The sequence below is a fragment of the Bubalus bubalis genome, chromosome 9 (genome assembly GCF_019923935.1).
Source record: "Bubalus bubalis isolate 160015118507 breed Murrah chromosome 9, NDDB_SH_1, whole genome shotgun sequence".
NCBI classification, from domain to species: domain Eukaryota; kingdom Metazoa; phylum Chordata; class Mammalia; order Artiodactyla; family Bovidae; genus Bubalus; species Bubalus bubalis.
The window spans coordinates 86,676,365-86,688,984 of NC_059165.1; the positions used below are offsets into that span (position 1 = coordinate 86,676,365).

At 36.4% G+C, this 12,620-nt stretch overlaps 1 protein-coding gene across 1 annotated transcript in view; it reads left to right on the forward strand.

Annotated features, from left to right (window-relative positions):
• ADAMTS19 (ADAM metallopeptidase with thrombospondin type 1 motif 19) overlaps positions 1-12,620 on the forward strand; it is a 275,937-nt gene that overhangs the window by 183,476 nt on the left and 79,841 nt on the right. Inside the window, exons 14-15 of the mRNA XM_006060222.4 lie at positions 4,516-4,643; positions 8,462-8,582. Of these exons, the coding sequence (XP_006060284.3) occupies positions 4,516-4,643; positions 8,462-8,582 (249 nt within the window). The remainder of the gene's footprint in view (positions 1-4,515; positions 4,644-8,461; positions 8,583-12,620) is intronic.

The window sequence follows — 12,620 nt, forward strand, 5'->3', positions numbered from 1 at the left end:
TACATTCTCTTTTACTATGCCTTTGAAATAGCAGTAAAATCACATTATCCCTATCTTTAAAATATATCCAGAATCTAATGATTGCCCAGTATCTCCAGACCTGACCACCTGATATAAGCCACTGTGCCTTGCCTGTGTGTTTATAGTAGTCTGATGTTTATGTTTGTGTCCCTATATCTCCTTCAGTCTCAATCATAGCCAGAAGGATACATTAAAAATATCAGTCATGTCACATTATTCTTCCATTCTGAAGGCAACAAAATGAGTTTTCCCAACTCACTAAAGGTCCATAGTCCTTCTAATAGCCTATGAGGGCCTTCCTCCCTGGCTTCCTGTTACCCTCGTGCTTCATCTATACTGACCATCACACCCTTCCACCAACACTGGCTCCCTTGCTCTCCCTAGAATAAGTCCAGGGCCTTTCTGTCTTAGTGTCTTGGAAAGTATTGTTTTTGCTGGTGACTCCTTCTGGTCTTTTCTTAAATACTAACTCAATACCTTTCAATACCCTGCCTTATTCTTTTTTTCACATAAGCTATAGTGATCTGTCATAGTATTTTTATTTTATTAGTTTCAGTTCAGTTCAGTCGCTCAGTCGTGTCCAACTCTTTGCGACCCCATGAATTGCAGCACGCCAGGCCTCCCTGTCCATCACCAACTCCCAGAGTTCACTCAAACTCATGTCCATCGAGTCAGTGATGCCCTCCAGCCATCTCATCCTCTGTCGTCCCCTTCTCCTCCTGTCCCCAATCCCTCCCAGCATCAGAGTCTTTTCCAATGTTTTGCTCCCCCAATAATGATTGTAAGAGCAAGACTTGTATTTTATGCATTTCTCTGTCTTTAGCTCTGTAAACAGTGCCTGAACAGAGTAAACAATAAATATAAAGTGCAAGAATAGTATCAGTTTTGGGAAGTGACCTATCCTGGTCCGTCTTCTCACTGAATGTTCCTCTTGGGATGATCTTACTTATTCACTAGGTTTTATTTATCATCCAAATGCTAAAGGAACACAGGCATTTATCTCCAACTAGATCTGTCTGCCCTGAGCGCCTTAGCTGTTTACCTGTATGTTGCCTGAACTTCTGACTTAGCGTCCCGTTCATCTCTAACTGAACATGATTCAAGTTGAACATATCCCTTCCTCCGTTCCTGTCTTTCGCTCCCACCATCTGCTGCTCTTATTATTCTCTCTCACGGAGAATAACATCACGATTTGCCTCATTACCAAGCTAAGCTAAAATCTTTCTGCCTCAATCTCCATCTGCCTGTAATCAATAAGCAAGCCCTATTTGTCCAAACTTCTCTTTGTTGGCCAGCATCTTTGTTCATGATTGCACCATCTCTGACCTGGATTCTTCAAACAGCTTTCTTACTGTTTCTCTGACCCTCCTCCAGCTCCTGCTCCTCATTTCAGACAGGCTGGCCTTTTTGAAGATCAGAACTGTTGGTCAGGATGCCAGTGAGTACCCTTCCATGAGTCCGGTTGCTGTCAGGGCCAGTCTCAAACTTTATTGCCTGGTTCAGAAAGCCATTCTTGTGGCCTGTCCACTTTAACGTCTTTGGCCTCACTTCCATCTCCAGCACAGCCAGGCTGAATTTCATTTCCTCCCTCATATACATCATGTTTTCTTATTTCTGGACCTGTAAACATGCAAGTTTCTTGGCATGATATCCTTTCTTTCTCAGGCTTTAACCTCTTTCCCCTTTTATTTACCTTGAAAACTTCTACTGATTTTTGGATTCAGTCTATGTCAAGTACTCCAGGAAAAAAGAATACCCTTGGCCTTCAATGTTGGATCTGTATATACCCCTTCCAAGTACTCCAGCAGACCATGTTGTCGCAGATTTAAATGTCCCTATTCCCACTGTTGTCTGTGCCTCGTGTACTGTCTGGCAATTATTAAGCTTCTGATGAATATTTGCTGCATAATATTTAAATATCTTGGGTTGACCAATAAGTTCATTCTTGTTCCTGAACAAACTTTTTGGCCAGCCCAACAGTATTTTTCTTTGTAAAAATAAAATCAGTATGACAATTCATGAAAATCATCATCTGATCTTGGGTTAATCCTATCTCTGCCTCTAAGTAGCTGTGTGATTTGATAATATTTAATTCATTTCAAACCTGTTTACTCATGTGAAGTAAGAAGTAAGAAACAGTTTCCCTCCAGATTACAAAAAAAAAAAAAAAAAGGTAGGATGGGGGGAAATTCCCTCGTGGTCCAGTAGTTAGGACTCTGAACTTCCACTGCACGAGACATGAATTCAGTCCCTGGTTAGGGAGCTAAGATTCCCACAAGCCAAGTGGTACAGCCAATAAAAAAAAAATCAGAGTTGTATGAGGATCGATTTAAAATACCAAAGCTCTTATAAAGTGTTGTTTATCATCAGAATGATCTGTAATAGATACATCATTAGCAGGGTAGCACTTTTGATAATTTTGCAAAATGTACTAATCAAACACATCAGTCAGTCTATGATGAATAAAATACATAATAGTTTTTATGTATTAGAGCAGTATGGAACAAAATGAAATATATAGGTCTTTATAAAAATGCCCAAGTCTTTGGCACTTGAGAATGGAAGTGGCTATTTCTATTAATACATGAATCTCTGGCTAGGAGAATTATAGTGAACATTTCTTTTTAGAGGAAAAAAAAAGATGCATAGCTTTAGCATTCAGGTATTTTGCATGCTCTGTGCTTAAATTTGGCTGATATCCATGTTTAATGCATATCTTGGAAAGGGTTGATCTCTTAAATCAAGACAGAGCCTGCCTGCCAAGTACTGGCATGTTACATGGATCACTATAATGTCACAATCTCAAGGGTACACTCCAGGAAGGAAGATTGGTATCAAATGTTTATGTCATCTATAAAGCTAAAGTAAGTACAGTGAATTGACAGTATGTTGTAAAAGGAGAAATACAAAGATTTTTTTATCTGATTTCATGCTTAGAATGTGAATGAAATTTTTTTGACTAATTCCTTTCGACATTATTCATGTATCTGGTTTGCTACTCTCTTCAATGAAGACTCCAGAAAGAGAATTTTATATATATATATATATATATATACATACATACATACATACACGTACACATACACACACACATACCAGTATTAAAGTGTTGCAATTACAGCAGCTGTTTTTAAGTCCAAAGATATGACATAGTAAGCAGTCATTGAATAAACATAACCTACTTTGAGGTGTGAGAGCACATTGAAATGCTTTATTGCAGCTTATAATGGCATCTTAAAGGAAAATTTCAAAACCATGCACATTAAAGGCCATGTTCCAACTCCCCAAAATTATTCAGAGCAGTATTCAGAAGCCACATGTGAAAACTGTTTGAAATGTTCAATTCTGAAGGCTCATTTAACTGTCTGTCTTCTCTTTGCCAAGTGATACCCTGTTCCATGCCTCTGGCTGTTATTTGGTATTTATAGAATCCCATCAGCATACGTGGAACTTTACTGAAGACATAAGTGAAGATCAGTGTCAGAGACTGTAAACTATTTTCCATTCTATTTATATGAGCTTAATAAACAGTAAAGGGCCTGACTGGTGTCAAGCCAATAGAGTAGTAATGTAGCCTGGAAATTGCTCTGAAGTTTCAGATTTGGATAATCTTACTACTGGTGTTACCAAATACTACAGCTCCTCTGCAGAATACTTAGAAATAGAAACAGCACTTAAAAAAATATTATGCCAGTCTTTGAGCCTGAAAGTCAAGTTTTGTGACTCTAATCACCCTCCTTTATTGCTTAAGGAAGCTCTGAGGAAGATTGCCAGCCTTTCAAGAATTCTTTACCTAGAACAGTAAGTCTCACCCTAGTCATCATACATCCCAACATGCTTTCTGAGTAGACAATAAAGAGGGTTGACTGCTAGCTAGCACTTCAGCAGTTGGACATTCTAGTGCATGTTCTCATGGGATTGTATTGCATTTCTAAACATCCTCACAGTGGAAAATCTTATAAGAACTGTTCATCGTAGAAGCTCTTCTTTCTCCCTTTAGTAATTTTTCTCTTAGAAATGCCAAATACATAGGATTGAAAATTAGTGTATTGGAATTTAGAAATGAGACATCAAGAAAAGCTTCGTGAATAAAATAAATCTTAAATAAGCAGAAATTGGATATGTTCTTATAATTAAAAGGGGTTCATGCCAAAAGATATAAGAAGAAATTGGGAGAGTGCAAAATATTTTTCACAAAGAATACTTGGTCTGTGTGTAGTAGAAGTTTAGTGCCAAAAATAATAAGTGATATACATAAAAATAGTTTGAAGACACAATTCTTTAGAAGGAGGTTAATATTCACTGGATACCTGTTTTTTCCCAGGCATCATCTCATTTACTACTCATAATAACTCTCTAGTATTATCTACTCTAGTAGTACATTACTTATTTAACATATTATATTTTTTACTCAAAACTATTTTGAAAAATAAAGCTTGAGATAAAAATAATTATGGATCGACTTTTGTTCATTTCTTTTTATCTACTCTGTAGAAAAGCCGTGTGCCTTGTTTTGTTCTCCTGTTGGAAAAGAACAGCCTATTCTCCTATCAGAAAAAGTGTTGGATGGAACTTCTTGTGGATATCAGGGATTAGATGTCTGTGCAAATGGCAGGTGTCAGGTAAGACTTTCCAAAAGGGTGAGTGTCTGCACTGAGGGAGGCTTGGGGGACCTTGGAGCAGCTGCACAGTATGGTGGAAAGCACTGTACTAAGATTCAAAAGATTTTAATGTAGTCCTGCCTCAACTGTGATCTTCAGCAAGTCTGATCAACTTTGAAGTCCATTCTTTAATCTGTATAGTGAAGGGTTCAGACTGGAAAATCTATAATGTCCATTTCTAGTTGAAAGAATCTGACATATTTATTCAATAATGTATGTATTACAGGCCTGAAAAATTATGACACTTTGGGCATTTTATGTCAAAATATTCCAGACCAAAAACTCAAGCACTCCACTTCTCCATGTCTTGTGTCCAAGACTGAGCCATGTGGCAAAAACCTATAAAATCAGTCTTATTATTCATTAATGTTAAAATATTATCTACATTCTTATATCAGCTGATTTTTAAATGTATATTCAATTTTTATTGTACTTAAACATGTCATTTGTCTTTTTGTTTTCTTTTTAAAAAATAATCTCCATCTGTTATATGCATGTATGTGCTCTTCTTTATCATTAGAAAAGTAGTCATTCTGTTCAAATAAATAGCATAGTGGAAAGAGCGATGGCTAAAGCTCTGGATTTTGCCAGTTACGGGTCTGCCACTATCACAGTTGCCTTCCGCTGGATGATAAATATGCGGGAAATTTAATGCCAAGTGTTTTCATGATCAATGTGTATATGGGGGGGAGGAGGCAGGATTGAGCACAGGGAGCAATTGGGCTGGTACAGTCACAAGACCTCAGCTAGCTTCATTAGCTAGCTTCGTGTAGTTGGGATGGCTCTTCAAAGGTGTCTCCATCCAGGGAGAGAAAACCAGACCTTTTCAACCCCTATTGTCTACTAGTGTTTGGATACAAACTGTCCCAGGGGATGAGGGGGCTATGACCTTGGGAAAGGCAGTTTTCTTTAGGCTAAGCATTTTCTTAAAAGGGATGAAGGTTAAGAGCCATAAACTGATACATTTCCCAGGCCTGGGAGGAGAATGTGCATCCTTTAGTAATGAGAGAGGTATCTGAGTAGAGCAACACTCAAAATCCATGGCAGCCGCTAGCAAACTATATTCTTGGGAAAATCACTTAAAATACGTGTGCATCCATTAACTAATCTGTAAAATGAAATAGGCCAGTGATCATTGACTTTTTTGTATAATACACTCCTTTGAGAATTTGATAAAAGTTTTGGTTTCTTCCTCTAAAAATGCATGCCTGACCACATAAGCGCACACATACACCAAAATTTGAAAACAATTACAAACTATGGATTGATCAGTCCGTGGTCCAGTAGAAGTATATAGACTTCTGGGTAAAAACTTGGAAACAATCTGAAACTTAAATGGTTTACCAGCTCTTAGATTCTTTATTTTGCCAGCATGCTATAATATTTAAAGCATAGAATCATGCAATATAATTGGATATAAGAAACAGCCTTATAATTACATATTAATTTCCTTAGTAGCCTGGAATATATTTTTCATCCGTTTAAAAATCATTGCAATTATTTACCTATAAACACTTGGTTTTCAGAGCTCTAAGTTGTGCAGTTAAAACTTTCATCTTTATTTCATCATTTTATGTAAATGTCAGATTAGTATGACTTAAATGAGTTTATTTTTCAAAGAAAATTATTTTCCCAACTATATGCCAAATACAATAGCTTACATTGCTATGCTTTTCATTTAACAGTATTGTGTAAGCCAGACCTTTTATAGAGTCCCTAACTATTAAAATAACAGCAACAACAACAGAAAATTCTGTGTAAGTGTTATGTGAGTCTGATGATTGTACTTAAAGTTCTGTGAAGTGGATTGTTACTTCTGATCGCTTTGGAATACTTCACCATTCTGGCTTTTTAACTAAAATGCTTCATTCAGTCTTTTAATATAATTAAAAACATGCTTCCTTTTTTTCTTTCTGACAGCTCTCTATACTGAGTTTGGCTGGAGTGTTTTGTTTTATCCTAAAATATACATTGACATTGAAAGTCAGTTTCTAAACTTGATGAGTTGACGAAGGAGAGCAATTGAAAAATAGACAGCTTTCTCCTGGTGACCCAGTTGGCCTCCCTGCCATTTATATCCTGGCAAAGCATAGAGAATGCTGTCTTCTATATTATTGTGCTATTCCCCTGTCTTCAGCTACCAGTGGTACCTCAGGCACCTACCACCAGTTAAACAGTGTTGTCTTTTCCAAGACATTCATCCTCAATTTTTGGAGTTATGTGGGCATATTTTGAAAAGTGTGGCTACTTGTAACTACTGATTACAAAATGTGAATTTTTTCATCCTTATTTTAAATGTACATGGTTATTGAGCCATGACATGATGTCTATCCCTGCCTTTTGTTTTAGGTTTTAGAAACATATACTGTCCCAATTATAAGGATTACAAAAAGCTAGCAGACAACTAGGTACTCATTTATTCAATCAATGATTATTGAACTACTATTTATTGAGTTTATTGTATTTACCAAGAAAGAAGCTAGATGCTATGGGTAGAATAATAAAGGTGCTTTCTGTCATTTCAAAACCACTGTAATCTCTCTCAATTTTCTCCTCTTTTGTACATGAAGGAGAGATTTTTAACCCCAGGAGTCTCTGGTCTTTTCATGGCTCTTGCTTAGTGAACTCTTCCCATGACTTTGTTGTATTTTGAGAATTTCCTGTGGTGGCCACCTCTTTCATCCAGAATCATTCTATTTCTTCCCAGATAAGCTTTGATTCGCTGATCAGAGTTCTCCACTACTGCATTGCTTTGTCTACTTCTTGACACTGATATACCCGCCTTGACAAAAAGAAAGGATACCTTTTTTATGCAGGTGTAATGTGATTTTTGGTTTCTCGGGATATTCATCCTGCAGCTGTGTTTTCTAATCTGCTTCTTCCCCCACCCAACACCAACCACAGAAAAAGACCCTAGTTTTGTTTCTGTTTTATCTGATATTTTAAAATTTTATTTAAGTAATTTTAACTTGTTATAAATGGATGTATCGTCAGTCAGTTTTGCAGCTTCTTCTTGATCAAGGGTAATTTATTTCAGCTACCACCAACATTATTAACTTCTACCCTTGGAGTAAATATCGTCTTTTCTGAATATCAGTGGGAGACCCACATTATTCACTAGAAAAGAGTCTATATTTTAATCTAAGAAGATGCATAGTTAACATAGTTAATATTAACATAGTTCTTCTGGGAACATATAAAATTAATTATCCCACTGTTAATATTTTCTTACAGCAACCATAGGTTATAAGCAGTTCTTGGTCACTTGTGTTAAGATTCCAAAGAAGGCAGGGAACAGAAATTTGTTCATGAACTGTGATGAGTGTAAACATTTGTGTTTGGTTTGCACAAGTTAATATTTAATATTCAGCATTTATTCAGCAGCCTCTTTAGGAGTAAAGCCAACCATACGGTAAAACCCATCTGTTCTATGCTGAGTAGAATGAATTTGATCAATCATGTTACATTTAGTAGAAATGTGATTTCTTTTGGGGTTTATGTAAATTGCATTTGTCTCAATAAGAGTTTTCCAAATTACTTTCAGATGTCATTTAAGTTTTAATATAGGAAAATATAGTTTGATCACTGCCCTACTATTTGGTCACTTTACAAATGATATTATTTGATATGAGCTTGCTATGTTAGTTTGCACCAGCGAATGTGGAGTTTTACTAGTTCATCAAATAGATATGTCAAGTTTGTAGACTAGGCTTGTCCTGAAGTAGTCGTTAGAAAAGAAGAAGTTCACTTTATGATGTACTGTCATTCTCTTGTTGCAGAAAGTTGGCTGTGATGGTTTATTAGGGTCTCTTGCAAGGGAAGATCATTGTGGTGTGTGCAATGGCAATGGAAAATCATGCAAAATCATTAAAGGAGATTTTAATCACACCAGAGGAGCAGGTGATTATTTTTTTTTTTTCAAAATTACTAATCCAAACAGTCTTTGGGGACAGAAATTACATTGAACTTGACTTAGAAATCACATTTCTGATTGTTGAAGACTTTTGTAGTGGGTACTGAATGATTTTTCATGATGACATATAATACATATGATACGAGCCAAAATGCTAACAAGCCCATTTCCCAATACTGAAAATATGAAATCATCTGTTGTGCATTTAATAAATTGGAGCAGCAAGGGAATAATCTAATTTGCATTGGCTAATATTATCAGATTTCTATAGGCCTTATCCTCCAGTGCACAGTATTGATGTCTAACAGAGAATAATGATTTTTAACAGCCTGAAGCAACTATTGAGAGTATTAGTCTTCAGGTTTTCAGCTTCCATTTTCTTTATTATTTTCTTAATGTGTTTACTAAGTTCCAAGGAAATACATTTTTGAAAGCAGAGTCTGTAGCAGTGTAGCATGTTGGAAACTATAACAGGAAATCAGAAGATGTGGGCTGGCAACTCATTTCATACATGATATTTCCAGGTTCGATGCACGATACTGGATGCTTGGGGCTGGTGCACTGGGACGACCCAGAGGGATGGAATGGGAAGGGAGGAGGGAGGAGGGTTCAGGATGGGGAACACATGTATACCTGTGGCGGATTATGTAAAGTTTAAAAATAAAATAAAATTTAAAATCTTCAAAAAAAAAAAAAAATAAAAAAAAAAATAAAAATAAAATAAAATAAAAAAAAAAAAGAAGATGTGGGCTGATGGTCCAGCTATATTAAGAGCAGGAACACATCCTCTCTTGTTTTCTTTCCTCATCTATAAACACTCATAGGGGATATGAGGATGAACAGACGGTGAATGATATATGTAGTGTGAATTTTAAAGTGATCCACAACAAAAAGTGATATTATCTGTACTGAAATATAATGACTCACAAGTAAACTTTATATACAGAAAATGCTTTAAACTCAAGCCTTCAAGTTTACTGGGAGGAAGCGAATATTTTATGTTTACATTAGTGTCTTACCTGGGCATCTGTTTATTGAACTATCTTAGTATTTATGATTGATTTTCATTGTCATTTATAAGCTTATACTACATATATCGACTTTTTTCCTGTTTTAAATTTCTTGTTCAGAAGCTGAAAGATGTGCCCCTAAAAGATATATTTTAATATGAAGAATAAGCCATTTATATTTGAATAATCATGAAAACTGAGTTCATGCTAGATTTAAAAAAAAGCCCCCAGGAGAAAATTAGACACAGCCCTCAAATATATAACCTTTCTCTTGGCCCCAGCAGAATAAAAGATAAGTAAGCTTGAAGAACTTGAAGCCTAAAAATAACTAAGGCCCAGGGTAAATTGCAGATCAAAATCTCAATCTCCGAAGTTGTGAAAAAAGGTGACAGATTCTGAAAGTCAAAATCTGTCAGAACTCATTGAGAAAAGTCAGGCAAAGCTGTAAAAGGCTTCCAGCTAAGAAGTACAGTCATAAGCTTTTCAGCCTGATTGTGATGGGAGATGTGTTTATCATGCAAAAGTTAAAGTGATGTCTGAAGAGATTTAAAGATACTAGAACTTTGGAAGCCTATTCCTGCATAATTGTTTACCTGCCTAGAGACAGTTCACCCAGGAATACTGATGCACGTTTAGCACTGGTAGTTTTGTTTAGTAATAATAACACTTAATTTTTCAACTAAACTTAGACAATAGAAATTGCAGTTAAAAACCAGTAATGTTGTTCATTCTGACTACAGTTAGATGAATACATTCCTCCCCACCTCCCCGATTTCTACTTCAAATCTCCTTTGTTTTTATTACACTTTTAATTTCTACTTTTGTTTTATTAGTTTCTAAATTATATTAACAGCCTCTGATATTTGGAAGATGTCTAAAGTGCCTACAATATTGGGAATATCAGAGACAAATACTGTTATTTCCGTACAACAATCTGTTGTGCTTGTAGTTCTCTGCTAGTTTAACACTGTTCACGGGAGAAACTAAAATTCTAAACTTGAACCATAAGGCCTTGTGTGATGTTGTTCCTACTTGTCTCTCTGGTATCAACTCTACTGAGGTCACTTTCCTACTCTAAGCTGCAGCCAATAGATTTGCTACAGGTGCTCAAGCTGACCATGCTCTCTCTAGCACCTTGCATTTAAAAATATTGTTCTCTTAGCTTTGCTGGTTGTTGTTTTTCAGTCGCTAAGTTGTGTCCGACTCTTTGCAACCTCATGAATTGCAGCATGCCAGGCTTCCTTGTCCTTCACTATGTTCCTGAGTTTGCTCAAACTCAAGCCTATTGAGTCAGTGACGCCTCCTGACCATCTCATCCTCTGTCACTCCCTTTTCCTCTAGCTCTCAATCTTTCCCAGCATCAGAGTCTTTTCCAATAAATGGGTCGGCTTTTCACATCAGGGGGCCAAAGTATTGGCACTTCAGCATCAGTCTTTCCAATGAATGAATATTCAGGGTTGATTTCCTTTAGGATTGACTGGTTTGATCTCCTTGCTGTCCAAGGAATTCTCAAGAGTCTTCTCCAGCACTACAATTCAAAAGCATCACTTCTTTGGTGCTCAGCCTTCTTTATGGTACTCTCACATCTGTACATGAATACTGGAAAAACCATAGCTTTGACTGTACAGACCTTTGTTGGCAAAGTGATGTCTCTGCTTTTTAATAAGCTATCTAGTTTTGTCATAGCTTTTCTTCCAAGGACCAAGCATCGTTTAGCATTCAGGTCTCAGTTCAGATGTCACTTCTTCAATGAAGTGTTCCCTGAACAACCTCCACCACCTATCTCTCTGGATACCCTACTGGTATCCATAGAGTTGAGTTGTATGATAATTTTGTTTTACACTCTTTGATCTTTCCTTTCCTGCTATACTTTAAAGATCAGTGAGGAAAAATATCATGGCTAGTTTTTGTTCAAGACCCTAGTCCTAATGACCCACATAGTGTGTGATTCATTAACATTTATTAATGTAATGAATAATGAAACATTACATCATTAAGAACTTTAAAAAACAAAACTCTGTATGAATCTTTAATTATGCTGTGGGCTTCATCTACTTGTGACTTTAGGAATGCTGTATTCATTTCTCTTGAGACAATTTTATCCTTATAGTTGATGGACTTTCTAGAATTTCTTGAAGGAATCGCAGCCCTATGTTCGTCCAGTTGGCCATACACACTGTATATATTGTGTGAGTAACACGTGCGCAGACACATGTGGGTGTTTTCAGTCCCTGTGCTCTATTTAGAGTCTGCTAAATCATTTTTGTTCAAACTAGAAAATCAACTTAAGAGAATTTTTGTTCCTTAGCACATATATCATGTATTTCATTTTAATTTGCCTGGACGGGGGTTGATTTGTTAAGGGATTTTTAAAGGTAAATTGTATATTTGGCCACTTGTGGAACTATATAGTTATCAATATACATTCAGAAGAGGGTGGGCATAGAATCTGTTATTCTTAGTACGAGACATGACGACACTAATCCAGAACAAGAAATGCATGCTCTTAGACTTTTTATTTGTATGCTTGCCACAGCAATAATAGAGTTGTAGTGTCATGTATTCTACTCTGTGAAATAGTAGTAGTGGGCTCTAGCTGTAATCAGACAGATCTGAGTTCAAAGCTTGCATCGGCCAGTTACTGACAAAGCAGTCTTGAAAAAGGCAAGTTTTTTTTTTTTTCCTCTACCTTTTTTTTCCAATCTGTTAAATACCTACCTTGGGTGATATCATTATGGCTGAGTGAAATAATTTATATCAACTATCTACAGTTGTGACCAGCACATAGCAATTGTTCAAAATACAGCATTTATCATTGTTACTACCATGGAGATAATGATTACCTTGGGCATTTTAAGATGGCCAATTAAGAATGGGATCTCTGGTTGTAAAAGAGGATGTTCCTATGTATATATGATGCAAACTGTCCCATGTGAGGATCAAGTTTATGACCTTGACATCATAGTCTTTATTTCAGCTTCTGAGCTCAATTATAGCCACTCGTATGTTCACATC